This window comes from Equus quagga, chromosome 1 (assembly GCF_021613505.1).
Source record: "Equus quagga isolate Etosha38 chromosome 1, UCLA_HA_Equagga_1.0, whole genome shotgun sequence".
Lineage (NCBI taxonomy): Eukaryota > Metazoa > Chordata > Mammalia > Perissodactyla > Equidae > Equus > Equus quagga.
Window position 1 is genome coordinate 152,812,808 of NC_060267.1, and position 25,625 is coordinate 152,838,432.

The following is a 25,625-nucleotide window of genomic DNA, read 5'->3' on the forward strand; positions in this document are numbered from 1 at the left end:
ATTTCACAGCCCACAGGAGGTCAGCTATCTTTCAATGAGAAAGGCCAGAGGTTTATACAAGTACTTTAAACTATCCATATCTCAATTAGCATAACGATTGTTAGAAATGGGTTGCCTGATGAAAGTAGTGGCATGGTAATTAGCATAATGATGTTGGAAATGAGCTGCCGTTTGTGAAATCTGGAGTATTTAAGATAACATGGATTGCCTAAAATATTTTAGAGTTGCTCTCCACTCTGCACGAACAAGAAAGATACAACAAGAATGTAGGGAAATTTATAACACATAACTTTAGAGATAATGCTTGTGGCTTGATTTCAAAACAAGACTGTCGCACAGTAGACTTCTGGTGGCCTCTATAAGGATAAGACAGTGCTACCTCTAGAAAATGCTCAGATCTACCCTGAGTGAATTTTTCATGCAAAGTGTGTTCAGATTACTTAAAAGAACAGAGCTGGGATTTTGCTAAGTGTACAGAGCAAGCTGTATAAGTCATTTTGTGCCTGCTTTCTAATTAATGCTTCTTTAATAAACATCTCTGTGGGTGCTTTTCCATCTCTCAAACTTTTTCCGGTGATGATTGTAAAGGAAAAAGAACCCAGGTGTTTACATGACCCAGATGCTTAGCTCAATTCCCAGTGTCATCCTTGAATGTTTCTGAAGAATCTCCTGTCTTACCGTGACACAGGTCAGCTTCCCTTGGCTGAAATTGATAAAAACTTGGAGATAGTCACATTAATTTCTTCCTTTTGTAAAATTCCGGGAGTGATTGTCATCCACCAATTTATCTGACTTAGGGTGTTGTTTCTGTTTTCCTTCAATATTTTATTGTTCTTTTTGTTTCAAGTCAGAAACTCTTAGCACTTTGCAGCATGTTCAAGAGAGGAAGTTGAGAATAGAGGCAAGACCTGTTAAAAATTTTCTCCAGGTTTAAAGAAATGTCTGTAAGGCAACATAAGTGGTTTTCACATGTCACACATTTGAAATGTTCCATGTTCCAGGGTGCTTTCATCTCTGGCATGTTGCAGCAATAAGCATGCCTTGTGGAACATGCTGTAACATACGTTCCTGCACGAGTGCAAAAGAAAATTCCTTCAAATGAGGAAATCCCTTACCATAATTGTTACCACTATGAAGACATGGGATGGAGGATTTCTCTCCTTGATATTTATTATCTGTGGAAAGCTCAGCATTATCAACCATAAGAATCTATTGCTCAAGGCATATAACTATGGCATAACCATAGTTTTAAACATATTTAAACAGTTAAAGTTTTATGTGGTCAGACTCAAACTTCCTCAAATATTTCAAGAAATAAAGCTCCTTTGAATTGACTCATTATAAGGATAATTAAATTAATTGTCTGCCTCCACAAATCAGGCACTCCTGGGCTTTTATCTCATCTGCCTCTGTCAGTGCTATCAATACTTCCATCATTTTGCTTGGAATTTTAAAATCCTGTTTTCCTTTTTCCTCTTACTTCACTCTCCCCTCTCCCCCTAATACACCATTACAGTTGCCACCATCTGACTTCAGATCTTTGTTCTCTTTTGTCTGAACCACTGCAATAATAGGACTGTCTGTTTCCATTGCTTCCAAATCCATTGTCTGCTTCAGCTGGAAGAGCATTCAAAGAACAAAGGAAATGCTGTCCAAGCACCTCAGTATGGTACCCGACATTAGCATCTGGTTTCAATCTGCCTTTTCACACTCTTCTACTTCTGCAACCACTTCTCAAAGAAACACTGGGCTTTCGACCCTGGACTTTGGTCAAGCTGTTAACAACCACCCGGGAACACTTTGCCTTCCTGTAAGACCCAGTTCCAGTTATCACAAACTCCATAAAAGCTTACTCAGACAAGAAAAATTAAATGTATTCTCCTATTGCTATAGTACTTTTTAAAAGAGACTTGTTCATTTTTTTCCCCTGCAGTATACAGATCTTGTCTATGAGTAGATCTAAATCCCATACTAGATTGTAAACCCTTGAAAGCAGGACTCCCATCTCCTGGCATAGTCCCTGGATGATGCTGGGCACTGTAAGTGAAACTGCGCCTAGGTGTGGACATGAATTGGGAGACTCTCATTGGAATCCATGAGAGGCAGAGATGCTCCCTCTGGATCAGGCAGAGCACTCCCCTCCCCATCACATCATACAATGATCATGGAAAGGTAGGAACAACCCTGAGAAAGAAGAGAGCATCTCCTTGCGGGCGACAAGTAGGGGCAGCTGAAGCTGATTTAATCAGGCAGGGAGAAGAGGAGGTTCTGGGCAATTCCAAGAAGGGGAAATTTCCCATCCTGAAAGCCATCCTTGAAACACATCCCTCTATAGAGCCTCCGTTGGTAATAGAGTCATTGAAATGTAAATAAAATCCTGTCATTCTTCTCTTAAAGCTCTCCAAAGGTTTTCTAGCTCATTTAGCATAAAACTGAGAATAATTACACAAAACCAAGTATCCAAGGTCCAAAGGCTCTATAAAAGTTAGCCTGTTTGACTTCGTCTCCTACAACTCGCCCCCTTAGTCCATCACACTCCAGCCTCTCACGCCCACTCTGGACCTTTGAATTTCTGTTTCCTCTGCCTAGAGTGCTTTTTTTTCCAAATCTCTCCAAGACAAGCTTCTAATTATCTTCCAGCTCCAGGCCTATATGAGAAGCCTTCCATGATACCAAATCTTAGGTATTTACCCAGTTACTTTCTTTCACAAGAATCTTTTTAAATAGTCTGCTTTGCAATTCTGTTTCTCTTTGATTGCTTGCTGATTGATCCATTGGTTGTGAGTCTACTAGAAGAAAATAAACTTGAGGTGAGTTGGGGAGGCATCTTCCTCTTTCACTGGTCTTTCCCTAGCATCTAGAATACTGCTTGTCACATAGTAGGCACTCAATCAGTAGTATTTTTTTTTTTGGTGAGGAAGATTGGCCCTGAGCTAACATCTGTGCCAACGTTCCTCTATTTTGTATGTGGGACACCGCCACAGCACTGCTTGATGAATGGTGTGTAGGTCTGCACCCAGGATCCGAACCTGTAAACCCTGGGCCGCCAAGGCAGAGCATGTAAACTTAACCACTATGTCACCAGGCTGGCCCCTCAGTAATTGTTGATGGAATGAATCAAAGCATCTTTATCATTTATCCAGACATCATTAAACTGTTAGCAAGAAGAGTCTGGGATCATTCATTTCTTCATTATGCTTTGAAATAGCCAAACCAGTTTCACCTCCTCACTAAGCCTTGAAAATTGTTTTTGGCAAATGGTATCTCTCATCTCCCACTAGTGTCTCTCATGGTGCTTCCACATAGCCAATCTCTGCTCCTTTCTCACATATAATCTGCTCAGCAGCCTGAAAGAATTCCAGTAAGCTTGGAACAGAGTGACAGAGACTATCATATTGCTTGGTGTGTCTCAGCGTGTGTAAAAGTGATTCGCACAGGCTATAGGTGAATTAAAAAAAAAAAAAACTGCTTTATTCACCGTGGGTCTTTCCTGAAAGTTATTATGTGATGGTAAGAATGATAATGATAATAATAAAATACCTTACATTTGTAGGGTTAAGTCATGTTCTGAGTACGTTTAATTTTCAGGACCAACTTCAGAAGCTAAAGCACCTATAGAAGATTCCATTATCGTGATTAATCTTTCAACAACAAATGCATCTCTAACTGTGTATCGAGGTTAAAGAGGAATGATGATCAAGAGATGGAGCAACACTATGCAGACTGGAAGGATCATTTGGGACTTCTCTCTTCACCAGGGCTTTGGTTGTTATCTACAAACTAGAATAGTTTGCATGACAAGACATCTGTCTACATAGTGAATTTTTGTTAATTCCTTTGGTTTCAATCACAACTTCTCAAATTTCAGTCTACATAATTACTCAACACAAAGCCAACCGTACTTTGGTTTATAAGTGATTTAAGGATTTTCAAGAGGAATTCTAACTACTTGATTTTTTCTTTGCCATTTATTCCTGAATAAAATCCTACTCTATGCTGTTTTATAGCTTGCAATACTCTTTTTAATAAATTATTTTACTGGGTGTTCAAGGCAACCATACAAGAAGAGCGCTGCTGTCTTCATCTAAGAATGAGGAAACTGAGACCAAAATGCAGGCTCAGCATCCAGCTTCAAGGGGGAATACTGTTTTCAAAAATATGTATAGTAGGTTTTTTTGTAAAAATGGCTGCAATGCCCCTCAGTACTCAAGCCTTCTGGTAGAGAACTTCAATATTAACTCTGGGGTTGGCCACATGACTTGCATTGGCCAATGTGACAGTAGCAAAATGAGTCACAAACGGAATTGAAAAAAGCTAGTCTTTTGGGATTCCTCCCTTATTGTTCTCCGAATTCTGAGACTTCCATGTGAATGAGCTGGCTGGAGGAACAGAAACACATGGCTCCATCACTTCCATCACTCAATCAACAGCCAACCAACACGTAGAAGCAGACCTGCAAAAATGAGGAGCAGCTGTCCCCAGATGCTTGAGCAAGTCGAGTCAAGACCAGAACTATCTACCTGAGGTCAACCCAAATTGCCAACCCACATAATCATGAACTAAATAAATGCTCATCACTAAATTTGAGATGGTCTGTACCGCAGCAAAAACTAACAGATACAACATGAGAGACAGTGATGTCAAGATGATTGATCTTGAGGGAAAGAGCTTAGTATAGCCCAAACTTACTTAGACTGTTGGTAAGAATATGCAGGTGCATGTTCACTGGACGTGTCCACTGCTATCTGTTGCTGCTGACCACTGGTGTCCTGGGATGAAGGTGCCACTGTCTGGGGAGAGGTATCAGCAACAACACCCTAAGGAGGCAATGAGAACACAAAAGCCTTATTGGCTTCAGCAAAGGGCCCTCTTCCGGATGGACTACAGAGAATACCTCTCTTCTATTTGGCTTGAGTAAAGTTTCACTCTGCTACATAAAGCCACAATAAGTACTCAAAGGAAAACTAAAGAGCACATTTGGACAAGAGTTGAAGAATTTTCCCCAATGGGCAACCAAGAAGCCTTGCCATCAGAAGTCCTTGGAGCAGTCAAGTGGTCAGAAAATCATTTTGCCTATACTTAGAACTTTCAAACCATAGTTGCATACAGCCACAGTAAGTAATAATTTATTAATAAAAATATCCATGCAGGATTCCTATAAAAACTTGTATATTCAACCGTCTTCCTGGCGTAGTGCACAGTACTATGTCTATATGATTTGCCAAAGCAAACTCTGACCTTAATAAACTTAATGAACTCTGACCTTAATAAAAATCTACATCTAAGTTTGGAATTCTTTTGCAAGGACACTGTTAAGCAGGTTTTCCTTTCAGGAATTTGATTTGTTCTATTTTGTTTTGTTTTCCACAACATGAACTCAAATTCATTTAGAAGTTTCAGGAAAAGAAACAAACATCCTTAATTTTGACTTGCTCCTCCCCTCACCCAAATCCACAAGAATGGATTTCTGGAGTTGGTCATAATTAAGGACATATGTGTGGTTCCAAAAGAGGCATAGATGGTTTTATTCGGTAGTTAGTAGGCCTAAGGAGGCATCTATCTGAATACATTTTCCAGGTTCTACATACAGCCTTGGACACCTGCGGTGATGTCAGGTTTCAAATGTTTTTTGGTCAACTTTCTAATTAAAGATCCCTGAAATTGTTCTTTAGAATCTGAAAATTCTCCTTATACTAATTCAGTATTTTCCCCCCTATTTTACTGTTTGATATTGTGCATTTTTCTGAACCTCCCACCAGCATTTACTTGTGTGGATATTGATGAATTTTCAAGGAGTGTTTTTACATAGAAAATGAATCAGTGCTTTTCCTTATAAGCACAAATTCAAGGCCATATATTAGAGTGTACTTATATTTTTCTTAGTAAAAGAATTCTTTTTAAATCCCAGATTTACCTATAATTAGATTGTTTCAAATAAGCCACACTGTCAAATGTGCTCATTATTTTATAGTCATTAAAATTGCTCAAATTCTGCAGATAAGCACACACGTTTGGTGTAAAGATAGAGAAATGCAAATTTGTGGCAGAGATTTATGCTTCAAGTGCCTAGAAGGTCCAGATTCATAATATTCCAATGGTCTAGATGCTTTTTGATAGCTAAATATAGCAAAGAATATGTATTTTAATCACCTATTCTTGAAATTCTGAAAAGCCAACTAAAATCTGTTTCATACTAACGTAGTCTTTTGGCCCACAGGTCTGGAACACACAGGAGATTTAAAAATCAGACCTCCTTGGTTTCCTAAATTATATGATAGTGTCCTCTTAAACTTCCGTGTTTAACCCAAACCTTCATACTAGCAAACATTTGTCACACACCAAAAATAAGCAAATAAACGTTTTAAAAGATCCGATTTAGTCTGTAGAGATCTCCCCCAGTCTCTTTAGCTCCAGAGGTTGGGAGAGTCATGGTGGACTTCCATGTGGAGTGGTGCCTACACACGAGCTGCTGGCCAACTCATGGAGAAGCAATGGCATGAACTCCAGAGGAGTACTAGCTGATGGGAAGTAATGCACTGTGACCGTAATAGCAAATGTCATCAGAAGAAGGGGAGGAGGGGAAAGAAACAATAATGGCTAGAAGCAGAGAGAAGTATACATATCTAATATTTTACCACCATCTGCATAGCTCTATGCCCCCTCCTTTTCTGTGCACTTGCTGGCTCTGTCCAGCAAAATGACGTGTAGAGAAGATGGATTCAGCCCAATGGAAAGAGAGAAGGAAAGGGACAAAGCTTCTATTAAGGACAAGATGACTTCATCATTCATGGTGTCCACAACAATAAGAGTGGTACAACGTTTTCTTTCTTGTCTGCAAGATGCCACAAACCTGTCAAGGTACATTCACTAGAGCAGGGTTCTTAATCTGCTACACGTTAGAATCATCTGATATCTTTTAAAAATGTTGATGTCTAGTCCATGCTCCAGACTAAATCAGATAGGACTCAGGCATCACTATTTTTGGAAGCTCTTGAAATTATTTCAACGCGCAGAAAAGTTTGAGAATCAGTGCACAAGTCCAGTGCTTCTCAGATTTTAATATGCACCTAGCTCTCTGAGTTTAAAATGTTAAGATGCAAATTCTTATTCAGTAGGTCTGGGTGGTGTCTAACAGTTTGCATTTCTGACTGGCTCCAACAGGATGCTGATGATGCTGGTCCAGGGACCACTCTTTGAGTAACAGGGTACTAGAGAACTAGCTCATTCAAATAGTTGCAAACGATTTTCCCTCCCTATTTATGAGTGTTTGTGGTTAACATTGATGGGGTAGTGATTTTGTCTCTGATCTTTTCTCTAAATATGAAAATGGCACTTCCCTCATACCTCTATAGCAAATTAGCTTATTTCATGTGCAAAGCAAAACATAAGTATGTTCAAGTAAAGGTACAGACTTTCAAATATGTTAAAAGAGGTAAAGAGTAAAAATACTTTTTACCCTCTTTCTATCAGACAGAGACAGACTTACTTCAATAGAAACAGCTGTCGGAGGCACAGGCGTGTACTGGGGCATGTAGGTCCCTTGCATAGGAGCAGCAGCAGTCATATACTAGAGGGAATCAAAGAAAAATGCAGGTGAACTTGGATTTGCAACCAGCAAGAAAAGGAGATATCACAAGAGACTGCTTTAGGTACGTGGCCCATGGCCAGTGCATGATTAAACTCTATTTTGACCAAAAATAAGGCAGTTCCTATCGGCATGGAATGACCTTTGCTTACTGATTCAGTACCAACAGCAGCCCACCTCCACAATATCAGTACAAGCCAATTCACCCCCGTTACCTTACTTTGTCTTTTTAAACACTCTATATCAGATCTCAAACATTTCACTTTTTCATCTGAAACATAAACTCCATGAGGGCAGGGATGATGTCTGTTTTTTTCCTCCATTTTATTGCTAGCACCTGTCACACAGTAGGCTCTCAACCAATTATTTGTTGAATGAATGAATCATCATATTGTTAGTAATAGTTTCTTTTCTAACTAAAAAAAAAGAAAAATAGAGGAATAATGCAAGAAATATTATGTAGCAACATTCAGAATTGGCAAATGTTATTCACCTGACTTTTTTTATGTATAAAAGAAACACAGTGTTGCAGATAACGTTGAAGTCTCCTTTGTTCCCTTCCCTCATTCCATTCTCATGTCATTGTCTGTAGTTTCTTTTCAACTCCTTTAACTCTCCACATTTTTTCATCCAGATGAACAATGAAACAGTTAAATCATTTTTCACCAAGTTGTGGTATTCAGTAAAATAGGTTTTGGTGATAACATGTATTTTTGCAATGAAGAAAGAAGCCCTAGGAAAAATACATGTTCACCTACGTAAGCATAAAGTATGACCCGTATTCCTATTTCTAATGCACATTCCCCCTGCAAATTCAAAGTTCTACTGTCCGAGAATGGAACTTGCTATGGAATCAACTATACTTCCGAGTTTCTAAACTTGAACACCATCACAGAATTTCAGAACCAGAATCATCTAATGAAGACAAGTTTTCTCAATTCATAAAGGTTTAGAGGAATGATTTTTATGGGAAAGCACAGGACTCTGATTCTCTATTCTTCTAAATTTGCTGAATTCAAATATAAAGGCCCTGCATAAATATGCAAAACCTAAATTACCATGTTTTGTGTATCTTGGTACTTTCAGTATCCAAGGGGCATGATGATTCTGGATCCAGAGGAAAATCTGAATGGATCTTAGCTCATCAGTTGTTGTTGTTGTTTAATATTCATGGAGAATTACAGCAATAAAGCAACTTTGGAATGAATGCATCTCCATCCTAAACTAAGCACTGTCCTACTGTATCCATTTGCTAAAAATAGAGATGGTCTTAGTGAAACAACCCTAAATCAAACAAACCAAACTGTTTTCTGTAATCCCTGCGTTGCTACTAATAACAACTGAGTGCAATTCATATGTATATAAAAACAACCTTGTATCTTGGACCAAGAGCAATTGTTTGAAGGGCCTGGGCATATTGACAATTTAGCTTTATAGTTGAAAATTATCAGAGATTTCTGTGCCCTGTCCTCTGTGCTCTCACGGCATTCATCACTCTTTTATTAAAATTGTTTGGACTATCATCTCCTTAAAGGCATCATGGGCCACGTTTTCCAAATCCCTGCATCTTCTAACATACCGTGCAATGCCTGATACTCAATAAGGAATTGTTCAATGGCTGAGTGAACGGATACAAGGAGAAAGTCTTCCATTTCCAATTATAAATCTTACATGCCTCTTAGCCGTTGATAATTCTGAGCTCATTATAGACATTAATTTCATCACCCCCCTAATGTGTTTGTATAACCTTTAAACAAATACTTTAGCCAACTCTGCTCCTCATAGGCCTCGTGTCCTTAAGAGGACAATTAAGTATTGAGGTATCCAGTAGAGTCAATTTTTCAAAAGGTACAAAACTCTGGAGTTTTCAGCAAGTATTATTTCACACCTAGACGTCTATGGCAGGTCTTGCCAACAAAATTGCTCCAGAAAGTATGTTGGGGATAACAGTTCCTTGGTCATTTCAGACAGGTGGTTTGCCCATATTATACCGATTTTAAAAATCCTTTAATTTAGCATTCCCTACAATGTATTATTTTTAGAATGCTAACTCAATTGAGAGAAAAGCTTTCTTGTGCTCCTATGCGTTTGAGCAATGCTGCATAAGGTATCTTTTTTGATGCTGACGTACAATAAAAAACTCTGAGAAAGCATCTTTTACAGAAGCCTATTTCAAGGTAATTAAACCAATATTTCTAAAAGTTTTTTTTGTATACCTATTAATTTTTCTTAGAACTAGCACTCTAAGGAACATACTTTGGAAAATATTTCTTTAACCGAATCTCAAGAATCCTAGTAGATTTGTAGCAAGGGGGAAGCTATTTTTGCCGACTGTGAATTTATACGACCACAGAGTTGATACTGCTGTGGCTCATGGTTTACACTTTGGTCATGGCTTTCCAAGATTTATATTATACTAGTAAAGAGTTAATCCTTCACTAATTTGGATATTTTCTATTCCAGAATTAGTAATTCCAAACTTTGCAACTGGGTCTAATAAGTGAGTGCGTATGTCCTTGCCAAAGAAGACAACGTCACTGGCACCCCTGTACAGGACACTACTTTGCTCTATCCTTGCTGTACTGTTCGCATCTTTAAGGAGCCATTTCTGTGGACTAGAGTTAGGGATACAGCCTGGGGCCATACAAAGCAATGTTCACCAGTTCACATGAGAATCCACCTCATTTTTAGACCTCTCTTGCCAAACTAGGGTTCCCAGGCAATACAGTTAACGCAAAGTATTTTGTATGATTCTTAGCTCAGCTTCTTCAAATGACTGAGTTATTCAAAACCTCATCTGTGTTTTGTTCAGTAAAACTGAATCAGTAAATCTTCACAACTCCTATGACATTCAATAAAGTCGTGAATGTGGGAAAACTGAACTGCTTATGGCATAAATTCATACTCATCTTCTCTTCAGAACAATGCTGTGAGTCAGGCAGGATGGTTCCCCCATTTTACAGATTGAGAAACTGAGACCCACATATAATGGGAATAAATTCGAGTTCTTCTGACCCATAGTTCAGCAGTTTTCAGTTTACTTTATTACCTTTAAAATTAAGGAAATAGGGAGCCGGCCCGGTGGTGTAGTGGTTGAGTGCACACGTTATGCTTTGGCGGCCCAGGGTTTGCTGGTTTGGATCCCGGGTGTGGACATGGCACCACTTGGCACGCCATGTTGTGGCAGGCATCCCACATATAAAGTAGAGGAAGATGGGCCTGGATGTTAACTCAGGGCCAGTTTTCCTCAGCAAAAAGAGGAGGATTGGCAGCCGTTAGCTCAGGGCTAATCTTCCTCAAAAAAAAAATAAATAAATAAAGGAAATAAAGCCCAAGACCTTCCTTTTGACCATTTCCATGTAAAATAGATATCAACTTGTTTTTTTTTTATTAATGGGCTTTAATAACTGGAGTTACAATTAAGAAATACAGAATAATATGTCTTTGATTAATTTTTATTGTCATTTAATTTCCATACATTTTTTATTTTACTTATACTCACAATACCTAATTTTCTTCTGGGAGGGCTATCTCATATGCTTAACTTGTCTTATAACTTAACTTACTTTTATGCTCCTCTTCTGAATAGAACCAATAGAGATTTTATAATGTAAAAGAGATCAGCTCAGTTCAATGTGTGGTGTGCGTGTATCTTTTAATGAAAAAAATCTTTCTGCTTGCTTTTTTTTGTCACGGAAAAATTAATAGAGCTTGAGAACGTTGTTTGAAAATTAGAGATAGGCTTATTTTAAACAAGTTAATGCTATGCAGTTTTATGCCTCATAAGACTATTATCTCTGGGTAAACTTTTGCAATAAAACTCTTCTGTGGTAGATATCCATTTTCCAGGGTAAAGCCTCAAGAAGCGACAGCCTTGTAAAATGAAGAGCAAGTGCTTACAGGAAATGGCTACAGCTATGTGTAAGATCAACTCCCAGCTTTAGGTAATCGGTGAAAAATAACTCTGAACTTTCTCTGCAAGCACACAGTTTGATTTCCTTAAGAGCTCAGATAAACTACAGCCAGACTTAATAATCCAGGCTGCACAAAAAACTGTTTTGATCTGGGTGCCTCAGAGACTGCTTTCATTTTATCCAGCTAACAGATGACAAAAGACTAAGAGAAGGACCTGTGATATACAAAATATGCCATTTCAACTTGATAAAGTGTGGATTACTTATTAAAACTATAACAAGAATGGATGTACATCTTTTCAGCTAATTTCTTTTACTGGTATTTCTCAAAAGCTAGAAAATATCTTCCATAATTCTTTCATGAGTACAAATTATTTTGCATTTTTTTGATACAATGGTTGATAGGAACCACATTACGATGAGATGATAGAGACAAAAAGGATAAATTCATACAAGATTTCCCTGCTATTATGTAGCTTAAAGTTTTGACATTAAAGCATAAATTTTTATTTTTTGGTAAACAGCTTGATGATTTTTACATGATCTGAAAGTACCAGATTTTCACAAGTAAGTATGCAGGAGACCTAAATAGCCATTTTCAAACCCACAGAATAAATTCCAGACTCCATCACTTGTTCCAAGAAGTCTAGACGCTGCATCACCAAGATAGTTACACAAAAAGAGAAAAAAAAAGGTGAAGTTGGAGAGGAATTGTGTTTTTGCCTATTTAAGTTAGGACAAACTGTTTCTGTTACTGAGGAATCATTGATTATTTCTGAGGACACAAAGAAAGAAAACTCCAAATTTTTAGTTCTGGATTTACTTTTTTTTCCCCTACCAAAGCAAAACAAATAAAAAGTGTTTTATATATTTCCTTCTAATTAAAGTTTTCATTTTAATTATTCGTAGAGCAAAGGAGTGGCAAGGAAGCTCCCACATTTCAAATTGTGAAATTTCCTAAAATAACTTATCCAACTTGCTCATTTGGAGTCTTTATACTATTTAGATTTTAAATTGGTGCTTCTAGTCTTTGCTATAAAATTCATAAATCTGCTTAACAGATTTCAGCAGGGGAATGGTCCTGGTCCTATCAAGCCCAGAAAGTCAATGAGAAGGACACAGGAAAGTTGTAAAAATGCACCTCAGAAAGGAAGTTGCACAGAGAAGGCAGCAACTGTGGTCGATGATGCTAACAGCATGCACGTGAATTACTTTCATCCAGTACAAAGTTTCTTTCAATGAAGGAAGCTTGAGGATATAGGGAACGGCCTGAGTTATGATTCGTCACGTATGGGTGAGTGGCTAAGGGAGAGGCACAGTGTTACCTCAGGTGGGTAGAGGTATTCTGCAGTTTTGAGGGCCATATTTCTTGGATTTGTAAAATTCTATCATCTCAGAGTTGAGAAGCAATACCTGAACCTGGGTTGGAAAATTGGTATGATTTCATATGCTTGCTTCGACTAAGGAGTAACAGCTGCCTGGAGTGTAATTGTAACAATGCCTTCTAAGTCTCCATGTCACTCAATGGATGAGAGACCATCCATAGGGCGGAACAGAGCTGGAGAGATTCTCCTCAAAAGGAAAGAGTGCCCCTACTAGGGCCTGATAAGGCTGGACTCTTACCTGGACTTCCTATCAGGTCTTCCTATATTCTTTCTATTTCTGCCAATGAAATGTTGAAGAGTAAAGAAGATCCCCAACCAGAATAGTTAGAGTGCATGCTTTCATAATGATTTATGTTAATGCTAATTTATAAAGTAGACTATTAACTTTTTTAAGGTAGTCACATAGAAATAACAAAGTAGATAGTTGTGAGTAATGAAATAACTATCCCTGAAGAATAGGTGGAGGTGAATACAGATAGCAACATGTACTTAACCTGCTAGGAATAAAAGCACTTGAAGAGAAAAGAAAGCCAGTTAGTGGGCTGGATAGAAATGGGAGCCCAGATACCTAGGCTCCTACATACTTAGGAGTATGTAGCCTATATTATCCCATCCAGTTTCCTAGAATTCTACTAAACATAGCCCACAGACAGGTGTGCATTAAACTATTAAACAAAAAACACATATTGTTGTCACTGTCTTCTGGGGTGGGGGCCATTTGTTGGTGGTCTACAACAAGGAGAGTAACAAGGAAGAATCTTGGAGGTTGTTTGCAGCTTGGGAATTTATAAAACCTCACCCACTGCACAACAGTGAGAAGTAGTCTTTCCCATGTGATCACCGGCCATGGAGGCCTTCAAGTTTGCAGAGAAAACAATATTCAGGAATATATGGGAAAAAAAACAAAGCCATTAGATTTGAGCAAGCACACAGATCATTGTGATAGAAAGAAAAATAAAGTGTTTTACTATGGAAATGTAGCTGATTAAGAAACTAAGTCTTAAAATTTGAACTTAAAAGAATTCTGTATAGACACCATGAATTCTCTCCTTCTCAAATTTTTTTGTGATAGGTAATACGAAATCTTGAGAAAGATGGGACAAAGGAGAAATCCAGTGGATCACAAAGAGCACTCAGGAGATAAGGATAAGTAAGTCAGATAAAAACTGAGAACTAACTGTACATCAGATTACAGAATGGAGGAAACTATGAAAGCATATTTATAGTGGTGTAGTTGGAATGAAAGACTCATTAGGTTCAACGAAGAACGGGAAGTGAGTAAGTAGAAAAGATAAAAAGAGGATCTTATAAACAACCTTATGCCGATAAATTTGATAACTTAGATGAAGTAGAACAAATTCATTGAACAGCACAATTTAGCAAAACTGACACAAAAAGAAATAGAAAACTTGAAGCGTTCTCTATCTGCTAAAGAAATTGAATTCATAATCTAAAATCTGCCCACAACAAAACATTCAGCTTCAATTGGCTTCTCTGGAGAATTTTCCAAACATTTATGGAATAAATAACATCAATCTTGCATAAATTTTCCAGAGAATACTAAAGAAGGGATACTTCCCAACTCATTTATGAGTTTACGTAGCAAATTTGACAGGGACGTCACCAGAAGGGAAAACTACAACCCGATATCTCTCATGAACATGTATACAAACCTTCTAAATAAAATTTTAGCTGATGAATTAAGTAATATATGAAAAAACTATATACATCATGTCCAAGTGGGATTTATTTCAGGATTTCAAGATAGGCTTACCATCTGAAACTCAGTTAACATCACTCACCATATTGACAGAATAAAGAAGACAATTATATGATCTTTTCAAAAGATTCAGAAATAACGTTGATAAAATCTGACATCTGTATATGAAGAAATGTCTTGGCACACTAGGAATAGATGGAAACTAGGAATAGAAGTCTATATACAAAAAACTGTACAGCTAACATCACAGTTAATGGTGACATACTGAACGTGTTCTATTTAAATTTTGGCATGAGATAAAGATATCCAGTATCATCTCTTCTAATATTGTTTTGGAGTTTCTAGACAGTGCAATAAGACAAGAAGAAGAAATGGAAGGCATAAAGATGGAAGAAACTGTCATTATTCAAAGATGACATGACTGAGATATAGATATTTCAAAGAATATACTTTAAAAAACAATTTTTAGAATTAATAAGGAAATTTAGCAAGGTTGCAGGATTCAAGTTAATAAAAAATTTGAATTTCCATATATCAGCAATGATTAAAAAAGAAATTTTAAATAACACTATATAGATAGCATCAAAAGATATCAAATACCTAGAAATAACTCTGAGGAAAGGCCTGAAAACTTCTATACTGAAGATTAGAAAGCATTGATGAGAGAAATTAAATAAGGCCTAAATAAATGGAGAGTTATATCACATTCATGGATTAGAAGACTCAATTTGTTAAAATGTTAATTCTAAAAAGAATCTATACATTCAATGCAATTCCAATTGAAATCCAAGCAGATTTCTTGGTAGAAATCAAGAAACTCACTTTAAAATTTATATGGAAATGCAAAGGACCTAGAATACTCAAGACAATTTTGGGGAGAAAACAAACTTGGAGAATGCGGACTACTAGATATCAAGGATTTACTAAAAAGTCATGATAATCAGGATAGTGTGGTATTGTTACAAGGATAGAAAAATAAGACTAATGGAACATAACAGAGAAACTAGAAGCAAATAAATATACAGCCACCTAACTTATAAGACAGTCACTGTAATTCAATGTGGGAAAGAGTGATCTTTTCAATAAATGATGCTGGATCAGCGGGATATCTCTGGAGGAAAAATGATCCCTGGTCCTTACCTCATACCATACATAATATTAATTTGAGATAGATCATAGATATAAATATAAAGGTATAATATAGCTTTTTGGAGAAAATAGGAGAAAGGCTTCAAGATATTGGGAATAGCAAAGATTTCTTAAACTTGACTCAAAAAGAACTAATCATAAAAGAAAAGAGTGATAATCGGGCTTCATTAAAATTAAGAATTTCTAATTCTCACAAGACCGAGGGAAGATATTTACAATACATGTATCTGACAACAAAGCTTATATATAGAATGTATATATTTTTTAAAATCCACAAATCAGTAAGAACACAGAAAACCCAATTTTAAAAAATGAGTTTGAATGACCTCTTAATTCATACAATAACTCAGATGAATCTCCAGGGAATTATTCTGAGTGAAAAAAAAAATCCAAAAGATTATATACTATATCATGTCAGGTATATAACAATTTTTATATGACAAAATTTTAGAAATGGAGAACAGTTCAGCGGTTGCCAGGGATTAGGGATGTGGGTAGGGGAGTAATGGGGAGGCAGGTGTCGTTATAAAAGGGCAACAGGAAGGATCCTTGTGATACTGAAACTGTTCAGTGTCTTATCTGTGGTGTTGGATAAAAAAAATCTATTTAGGTAAAAAATTATATAGAACTTAACACACACACACATACACGCAAATGGGTACAAGTAAAACTGGTGACATCTGAATAAGATTTCTGAGTTGTATCAATGTCACTATCCTGGTTGTGATATTATACTACGGTTTTGCAAAATATTACTGTTGGGGGAAACTGAGGCAATTATACAAGGGATCTCTCTATATTATATTTCTTACAACTGCATGTCAACCTACAATTATCTCAATAAAAACCAAAACAACAAAAATCACATATATGTATATATGTATATGTATACGTAGATCTATCTCTCTAGTCACTCAAACACTTCTGGAAAGAGAATATCTAAACTCCAAATGGCCAATATGCTTATAGATACATGATGACCTCATTCATTGTCATCAGGAAAATGCAAGTTTAAGGTATTATTATATAATACTACACTCCTACCAGGATGGCAAAAATGAAAACGATTTATAATACCAAGTGTTGGTGAAGATGTAGACAGCAGGAACTCTCATACACTGCTGGTAGGAGTACAAATTGGTTTATTCACTCTATAAACGATTTGGCAGTGCCAAAGAAGCAGAACATTCAGAGAACCTATGACCAAGCAATCCCACTCCCAGGTATGTGCCCAACAGAAATTCTTTCAAATATACACCAAGAGATATGTGCAAAATTATGGAACAGCTTTATTTATAATGGTTCCAAGCTGGAAATAATCTAAATATCTATTGACAGTAGAATTAATCAATTGTAATATATTTATAATGTACGGTAACATAAAACAATGAAACAAAACTACAAATGGGGATAAATCTCACAGATATAACACTGCATTTTTAAAAGGCAGACATAAAAGGCTTCATAATGTATAATTCCATTTACTTGAAGTTCAGAAACAAATCTATAGTGATAGAAGTCACGACTGTGGGACTTTTGTGGGGATAATAAAAAGGCAGGGACACAAAAGAGACTTCTGTAATAACAAGACCTTTTATATCTCAGTATAGATGGTGGATGCATGAGTGTTTACACTTTGTAAAATTTATTGAGCTGTAAAATTATGAACTGTGCCTTCTTCTGTACATATGCTATACTTCAATAAAAGGGTTTACAGAAAAAGAGCAACAGAAAAGGGAAAGGGTGACCTTAGATGAGAGCAGGAACAACTTAGCCACTTAAACAGGATAAACTGAATGGATTCAGATGGGAGAAGGTTGAGAGATTTGTCAAGGGCCTACATTCTCTTTCTATTGTTTCTGTTTCTGAGGCAAGAGGTGAGGTGAAAATAAGAGATGATGGGTTTAGAAGTCTGAAAGAATGTATGAAATGATTGTCTTGGAGAGTGGAAGATTGAATGCCTCAGGGTTATGTAATAAGATTTCTGGGCAGTGATGAGGGCCTATTTAAGTTGTGTGGTCACAAAATTAATGTGAAACTCATCAGCATGGTGGTATGTTTTACTCTAAGCACATCCAGCTGTTCAAAAAAATGAAGCAGACTGAGAATTGGATGTAAGCAGGATCGAAGCTGCACCAGGAGAGTATGATGGAGGAAGAGGGAGTCAAGGGAGGTGAGGGCACATCAAAGTAGGTGATTAGAATGTTCTCCTATAGAATCTAAGCTAGCCATGGACGTGAAGAAATGAAGGGGAAAACTGATACTAACAAAGCGGAAGAATAAATAGGTAGGCAGGCTTAATGGCATCAGAGAACTGTTGCAGTAAGAGTAGTGAAAGAAGTGTGTAGAGGGAAGGAGATGGCAGTCAGAGAGTGGCATGATTGAAATTGAGTGGGTGATTTAAATTGAAATTTGGAGTGGGTGCAGTGGTTGTGAATGGCAGTTTCTAGGATACGGTAGAGAAAAAAATCATCAGAAGTAAGGAACTCAGGAAACTGAGAGGCCAAGGTGCTCCATTATTAAATTCCAGTAATGGATATATATCCTTGATTCACTTATTAGCAATATTTGATTAAATTTTATTGAGCTCCTAATATGTGCCAAGTATTAAGTAAGCATATACTATAGTGTTAAACATGGATTGGGCAATAGGACTTGATGGAGCCCAGAAGAAACAGATTTTGTTACTAAGCCACTGGGTGTCCTGGACAGTTCTATTCTCCTTTCTGATCTTACATATATAAAGCTATTTAATTCTATGCATTACTCGTTATTGTCAGTTTTACATTCACCACAGTACCCAGGAACAGAGTAGGTAATTAAATCTTTGTAAATTGATATTTTGTATTATTACTACTTTCTTCTGCAGTTTTCCCATTTTGCATTTGCATTTTCTGTTTATCCCTTCTTTGTTGTTTCTTAATATTCTCTATTATTTTTGCATATTAGTATGGTTTATCAATGGTAAAGAATTAAAAGTCTCTGAAAAGTGGTGACCTCTTCAAACGAGAGAGTCTGTTGAGGTCAAGTCAACATTTATTTAAATCAGTCTCTAAATCTGAAAGCATCAAGGAGAAATCACTTTAACAAAGGACCTGACTGACCTGTTATCTGGATAGTTCTTTCAGAAACTTACACAAACATACTCCTCAGCTTCTTTAGGCTCATTTAGTCTTTTCTTTAGGGGTGCAGGTTTGCTTCTTTAGTTTGGAAATAAAAGAACTGAGGGACTTTGTCAAGAAGATAGATGAGTGAACTAAGAAGTCCTCAATGTGCCTGAAGCTTTGTTGTTTTCTACTGAAGTCTGTGACTAAAGCATTAAATCGGGTTAGGGAAAGACACTTTAGCCAAAGTAAAAGGGAACTCATCCAGGCTGCCACACACACAGCAAATTCCATTTCCACACAAAACATTTCCTCTCAACCATCCTGGGCCCACACACTGCGAACGCCAATCATCCCAGTGGACTAGAGTAGATGTTAGAACTCAACAAGAGGAAATGTGGAGGGTGCCCCTAAAATGTCCTTTGAAACAGTGTTCAGTCTATACAAGAATCAACAAACATACTCTTTTTTAATGTGTTTGTTTTTCAATCAAGAGACTTTCAGAGATGGAACTTGACCTATTCTACTGGTTGGAATATTTATATTAGGGATTAATCCAAGATGGGTGGGAGCAAATGAAGGCAAGTAGGAAGGAACCAGGGAGAAGAAAGAAGATAGATCAACATTCTAAATAAGGAGGAAAGAATAGAAAGCAACAATAAATTGGAAACTGCAAAAACACAGCATAAAGCTATTTGAGAAAAGTACTTTCAGAATATTCAGGGAAAAAAACAGATTTAAATGGTATTACTCTAACCATGTGAGCATATATAACTTTGGCAATACAAAACCATAATGGAGGAGTTTCTGCCAGGCTACAGATATTATCATGCTTGCCTCCAAGGATATGAAGAATTCAAAGTAAAGAGCCAAGGGCAAAAAGATAGGAGGACTGGAAGGAAATAGACCTTCTGGTGCCAGAGTTCACATTCCATTCCCTGCCACAAGAAATGAAGAATAGTTTGTTTGACGACAGCCATCAAACAATGGAGAGACAAAGGATATTATTCTGGGGTAAATTTCAACCAACTTCCACTGAGTTCTTGGAATCACTGTGATCTATACCATCTCACTTATGTTTGGCGATAGCTAAATCTACCGCTCACAGTTAAGAGCACTCCCTTCGTAATATCCTTCCTCTGTCCCTTTCTTGTTTCCACTGTGTTCTAATCTCTTTCTATCCACCTGCAACACACATTCAAAACTTGTCTCTTAAACTGAGTCCAAATGCCAAATTCCTGTGTGAAGCCTTGCTTTTGCCCCCAATTTGGAAGTGATAACTCTCTTTTATGACATCCAATAACTCTTTATCTGCACCTCTGTTATAGCTCTTAGCAGTCAAACCATGGAAACCATGCCTGATTCATCATGACTGGCACTCAATATGCATTTTTTGAATGAATTAATGAATGAAAACATGAATGAATAACTAAGCACTCTGGATGAAAAACTCAAGCTGTATAGCTCAAAGGAGCTATATAACTGTTCAGGGAAAAGCACAGAAATCCTAATCCCTTGTTTTCATCCTGATTTCTGTGATGGTTAATTTTATGTATCAACTTGATTGGCCTAAGGGATGCCAAGAGAGCTGGTCAAACACTATATCTGAGTGTGTCTATGAGAGTGTCTCTGGAAGAGATTAGCATGTGGATTGGTAGGCTGAGTAAAGACGATTGCCTTCACCAATGTGAGGGGGCATCATCCAATTCCCTTAGGACTTGAATAGAACAAAAAGTAGAGGAAGGGCAAATTCTCTCTCTCTCTCTTCTTGAGCTGGGACATCCTTTTTCTCCTGCCCTCAGACATCAGAGCTCCTGGTTCTTGGACCCTCAGACTCCAGAACTTAGACAAGTGGTCCTAGGGTTCTCAGGACTCGGACTGGAAGCTACATCATTGGCTGCCCTGGTTGTTAGGCTTTCAGACTCAGATTGAACTATATCACCTGGCTTTCTTGGTTCTTCAGCTTGCAGACAGCAGACTGTGGGACTTCTCAGCCTCCGTAATTGCATGAGCCAATTCCCATCGTAAACCTCCTCTTATATATCTATATATCCTACTGGTTCTGTTTCTCTGGAGAACCCTAATACAATGCCTATGCCATAAATGTATATATCTAGAATTTGTGGACAAAATATGATTATAGTGTTTCTTCAGTGGTTTGGCATTTCTTCGGAAGCACATCATGGCATAAAATAAAGCTAATGAAAATTACTATAGAGGAAAGAGATAACACTTTCCTAAGACTTACCAAAATTCTTTGATAGAAAATGCCTAACGTATGGAGACTCTTGATTAGGGCCTTCAAATATTGGGAACCTTAAGTTAGTGAGAAAAGGTCATATCCTGGTCCATTTAGGAATCCAAACTGCAAGGACCACTTCAGGCCTGGGTGACAACATGTCACCTGCATTAACCAGGAATTTGGCATATGAATGGAAAACCATTGGATTTTGCAAGGAGAACACCAGAAACACAAGGCAAATAAGGTCAGCTAAGAAAGAAGGCTTCTTTTTTTAAAATTGTTTAATTAAGGGCTAGAATGAAGGAAACAAAACTAAAATTAAGAGAAAAGGGATTCAGAACCAGGAAACAATATTATCCTACATCGACATGTAGGAGGCAGGACACCAAATGTAGAAGTCAAATCTTCCATCACAGGGAAAGAATATCACCTACACAGGGATGACAAACACTGGTAGAGGCTATGAGTGCTCTGTTGAGACTTACTCTGAAGGTGAGGCTGAGGCTGGGATCAGTGGTAGTAAAATAATATTGTTTTGAGGAGGTGGGAAGAGATGAGTACAGGCTAGAGAAGTAAGTCTAACATAGGAAGCTCACCTTTTCTTTCGTGATTAAAGAAAAGATGGTGAGGCTGAGTGCCAGAATCAATTAATTGGTAGGTCGGGGCTCAAGAAATTGAAGGAATTCACACCTGATATCCTTGCCACTGCCCAAGAATACTGGTGCAATATTATGAGCATAGAGGTGAATGTTGGAAATCTTTTCATTGGAATATGTTGAAAGGTGAATATTTGGAATTATTCCTTTGGAGAATTAGAGACAGATCTGACCCAGGATAAATGAAAGAATTTCGAGTCCCATTACTATTATTAACAGTGGTAGTGAGGGTGCTGGCAAGAGAACCATTAAAGTGATGCACAATGTGTTCTAGGCAGGAGAGGGAAAGAAATGGAGTAGGGGGAGGTGATAGATTCAGTGAAAAAGGAGAAATGCAAGAGTGAAATGCTGATAAAGCAAGTGTGAGCGTTTTAAGATTTCAGAGGGGGAGCCATTATGGTTAGGTCCAAAATGCAATCTTTGAGGTGAGTGGCTGGAGTGGCTTAAGGTGAAGGTCGCTGGAATCAAGGAGATTAAGGAACACTGACACTATAGTACTAATAAGGCAGGAGCTGGAGGTAAGAGGAGACTAAAGACAAAAGGCTATATTGAATGTGTGGTTTGGCAAGGAGATCAACAGATGGAAGCAAAAAGAAGGGAAAGAAGTTTGCATCCAGGGACAGTGTCATCATTAAAAGAGGAAGGAACTTACAAAAGGTCTAGAAGAGGCAACGGTGATATAGAAGACTGCCAATATGTCCTTCCAGCTCCATTGGTCAGAGAAAAAAGTGAAGTCTCCATTCTAGAGGGTGGTTGAGGAAGGATATATTCTTAGGGCAAACCACATCTCAGGTAAGCCATGAGAAAGAGAGCTTTTTCTGCAGCGCATGAAAACATAAAGGAATTTGTCTTTGGGTTTTAAAAAGTGTTTTTAGAGGAACACAGATGAAAAGATACCATGTGAGGTCAGTAGTAAATGGATGATCCACTGGGCAAGCAGTAGGGACTGTCCTGGGAACACAGACTGTACGGCGATAGAAACCCCAGCAATACTGAATTAGGATGGTGATTCAGGAGATGCAGGTGAGAGGCCTGTTAGCACTTGCTCATCTCCAAGTTCCAGCCAGGCTAGGTGAGACCTCAGATGGTTTCAGAAGCCAGATATATAAAGGCTTGCAAGTAATGCTAAAAGTATTACTGGTTGGGTCTGTAAATATTCTCTCTTTTTTTTTTTCTAGCCACTCATTGCTAGAGGCTGATCACTTGAGAGTTGAAAGAAAGACTGTACATTTGAATTCGAGTCCAATCTACACCTAAGCAGATATTCCCTCTATGGAACTGTACCAAATGAACAAGGCTTGAAAATCTCACTAGAAACCACCTTTGGTATTATTATCCTTGACTCATTAGTGCTCTCCCAAGTTCTTAATGGACAAGGAGTCTTAATAATAACTCTCCTTATTGTTGGTATTGATCAGGAAAGCTTCTCTGCAAGATATCCAAACCCTCCACCTATAAAATCAACTAGCAGCACAACTGAACTTCTTTTCCTCAAGTTTTGTTTCTTATTCTTTGTTTTTGCTGTTGTTATTATTTTTTAGTATATTGATTATTATGCTTTGGCGCATATTAACATGTTAACGTAGTGTTTTTGGTTCTCTCTAATTTATTACATAAATACCTTTGTTTTACGAATGCGTTCTATTTATTTTCTGGCATTTAGATGCTTGACAATAAACTGATTTGGAGTCGACTAATAGTCATAGTTTTAAGAACACTTAAAAAATAAATTGGTCTAATGTTATGCTTCGAACTTAGCAAATTAATGATGAAGATAATGATGTTCATGGTAAATATTCACGTATTCTGGAACATAAAGAAGATAAAAAATGTAAACCTGATTTTTTTGGGAGGGTTATTGACACACATTGCAAGATTATCTCTCAATTTGAGCACTGCTATAAGATTACACAAGTATCAGTGCATTTCTTTTCCCAAAATAATCATCATCTACTTAACAATACATATTTTGAAGTAATTTTCCATTTACGATTTTCAAGGCAGTGCGACATAAAGTTAACATCTCTGTAGAATAATAATATCAGCCAATAAAATTAGGAAAAAATAGACACTTTGAGTAGTTCAGCATGATGGTTAAGAAAGATCTGGGTTTTTAATCTATAAATCTCAGTTATCTTATTGTAAAACGAGGTCAAACATTCATACTTTAAAGTTTTTTGAGAAATATTAGTGAACTAATATATATAAAGTTCTTAGTATAGGGCTGGGTACATATTAAGAACCTAGTAGATGGGAACTGTCATTATTATTGGTTTTATTTTTATTCATATTATTATTATGACAAGACAAACTTTCATCATCTTAATGATGGTTAAAGTTTGGCAGGATCAGAAATCAGCTTAGGAAGGAAACACGTTTATTTTCTCTTGGAAATTACATTGATAAGACACTTGGGGCGGACAGTAGGACAATCAAGGCATGTGTGACAGACACAACCTACATGTAGAGATAGTTATAAAGAGGGGAAATGGCAGGATTTCTTGTGTTTCTGAGAAAGAGGGAGAGAGGGGAAACCTGGAGGAGCTAGAGGAAAGGGGAGGAGAGACGTTCCCCTAAGTGGTATGAACCTGAGCATATGCAAGGGAAGAGCTGGTGAAATCCCACTGTGGGGAAGCTGCCAAAGGGCATTTCAAACACAGGGATGCATCTTTATATTCAATTGAAATTGTTTAAATGTTCATTACGTTGCCATTACTGAACATGCCCCAAGTCTTCACTAATGTTACTCTGCGTAAGATTTTTACCTTAAATTGGACAGGGAGTGAATTTCACATCTGAATCAATACAAGGTAGAACAGAGAGACCAGAGAGAGGTGACGATAATGTCCTTGAAAAGTTAAGTACATACTGCAGAGAGCTTTGGACTTCCAAAGGGTATGAAATTGGGGGTTCCAGCCAACCTTATCTGGTTTCAAAATATTAGGAGGCCCAGTGACATCTGGGTTACATTCTTAAACAAAGTAAGTAAAATTGGATACAATTGATTCAAAAAGCCTGAACAGTTACCCCAAATCTTAATATATTTCCTATCCACTGGAAAAATAAGAAATTAAGGGTTTGCTCATTGAAAGAAGCAGGTAAGAAGTAGTTCCAAGAGGAAATAAAACTAACTGATATAAAAAATGAATAAACAATAGGGCCAGACGTGTACTTTCCTGGGTGATGCTGTAGGGGAAGTAAGGCAGTCAGTCAAAGAGAAATAAAAATCAATACAGATATTGCATCACTCTTAATTTTATCTCCTGAGTTTCCTTGGCCTGGTCCCACCTAGTCCATCTGTCCTTGACTTCTTTATCCTAGAAGACTTTAGCTTATGTTTAGGACCTGGGGCCACTCCTTCACTAACTCACAGGCTACTATGGACACTGTCTTGCCAGAATGTTAACACAGATTTTTCTAGAGTTTTGATCCTGTTTTCCTCTTTCTTTTGACAAAAGGAATTGTGTTTCCCATGTATCATCCAACAATATTTATGAGAGCCAACTATGTTTAAGGTGCCTTAAGTCTTACAGTGGCAGATATAAACCAATCTCCTCCTTAATGAATTTCAAGCATACCGACAGAAAATAAAAATATGTGTTTGAATTCCTTTAAAACTACCCTTAATTCTTAACTAACGGATATTTATAAAGCAAGAAGAGAAATTTAAAAAGAGGGATAAAAGACTAAACTGTGATTCAAGGTCAAAAGCAAAAATTAATCAAAAGTTGTACTAAGTGTAGAATCTAGAGAGGAGGATATGAAGAATGATGACAAGAGGGCAAGTACAATGAACATTCTTTTCTTATTCACTCAGTGTCCATTTCCCCTTCTCAATGATAACTCTTATTTCCTTTGGGAATTCTTTTG

General features: G+C 37.3%; 1 protein-coding gene across 13 annotated transcripts in view; it reads right to left on the bottom strand.

Annotated features, from left to right (window-relative positions):
- Positions 1-25,625, bottom strand: part of RBMS3 (RNA binding motif single stranded interacting protein 3) — a 1,258,536-nt gene that overhangs the window by 10,410 nt on the left and 1,222,501 nt on the right. For 7 of the 13 annotated variants that reach the window (XM_046665635.1, XM_046665620.1, XM_046665611.1 and 4 more), the window contains 2 exons: positions 7,487-7,567; positions 4,690-4,817 (listed from right to left, as the gene is read on the bottom strand). In XM_046665635.1, the coding sequence (XP_046521591.1) occupies positions 4,690-4,817; positions 7,487-7,567 (209 nt within the window). Of the gene's footprint in view, positions 1-4,685; positions 4,818-7,486; positions 7,568-25,625 lie in introns of those variants that run through there. The other 6 variants (XM_046665628.1, XM_046665601.1, XM_046665697.1 and 3 more) reach the window with 1 other exon arrangement.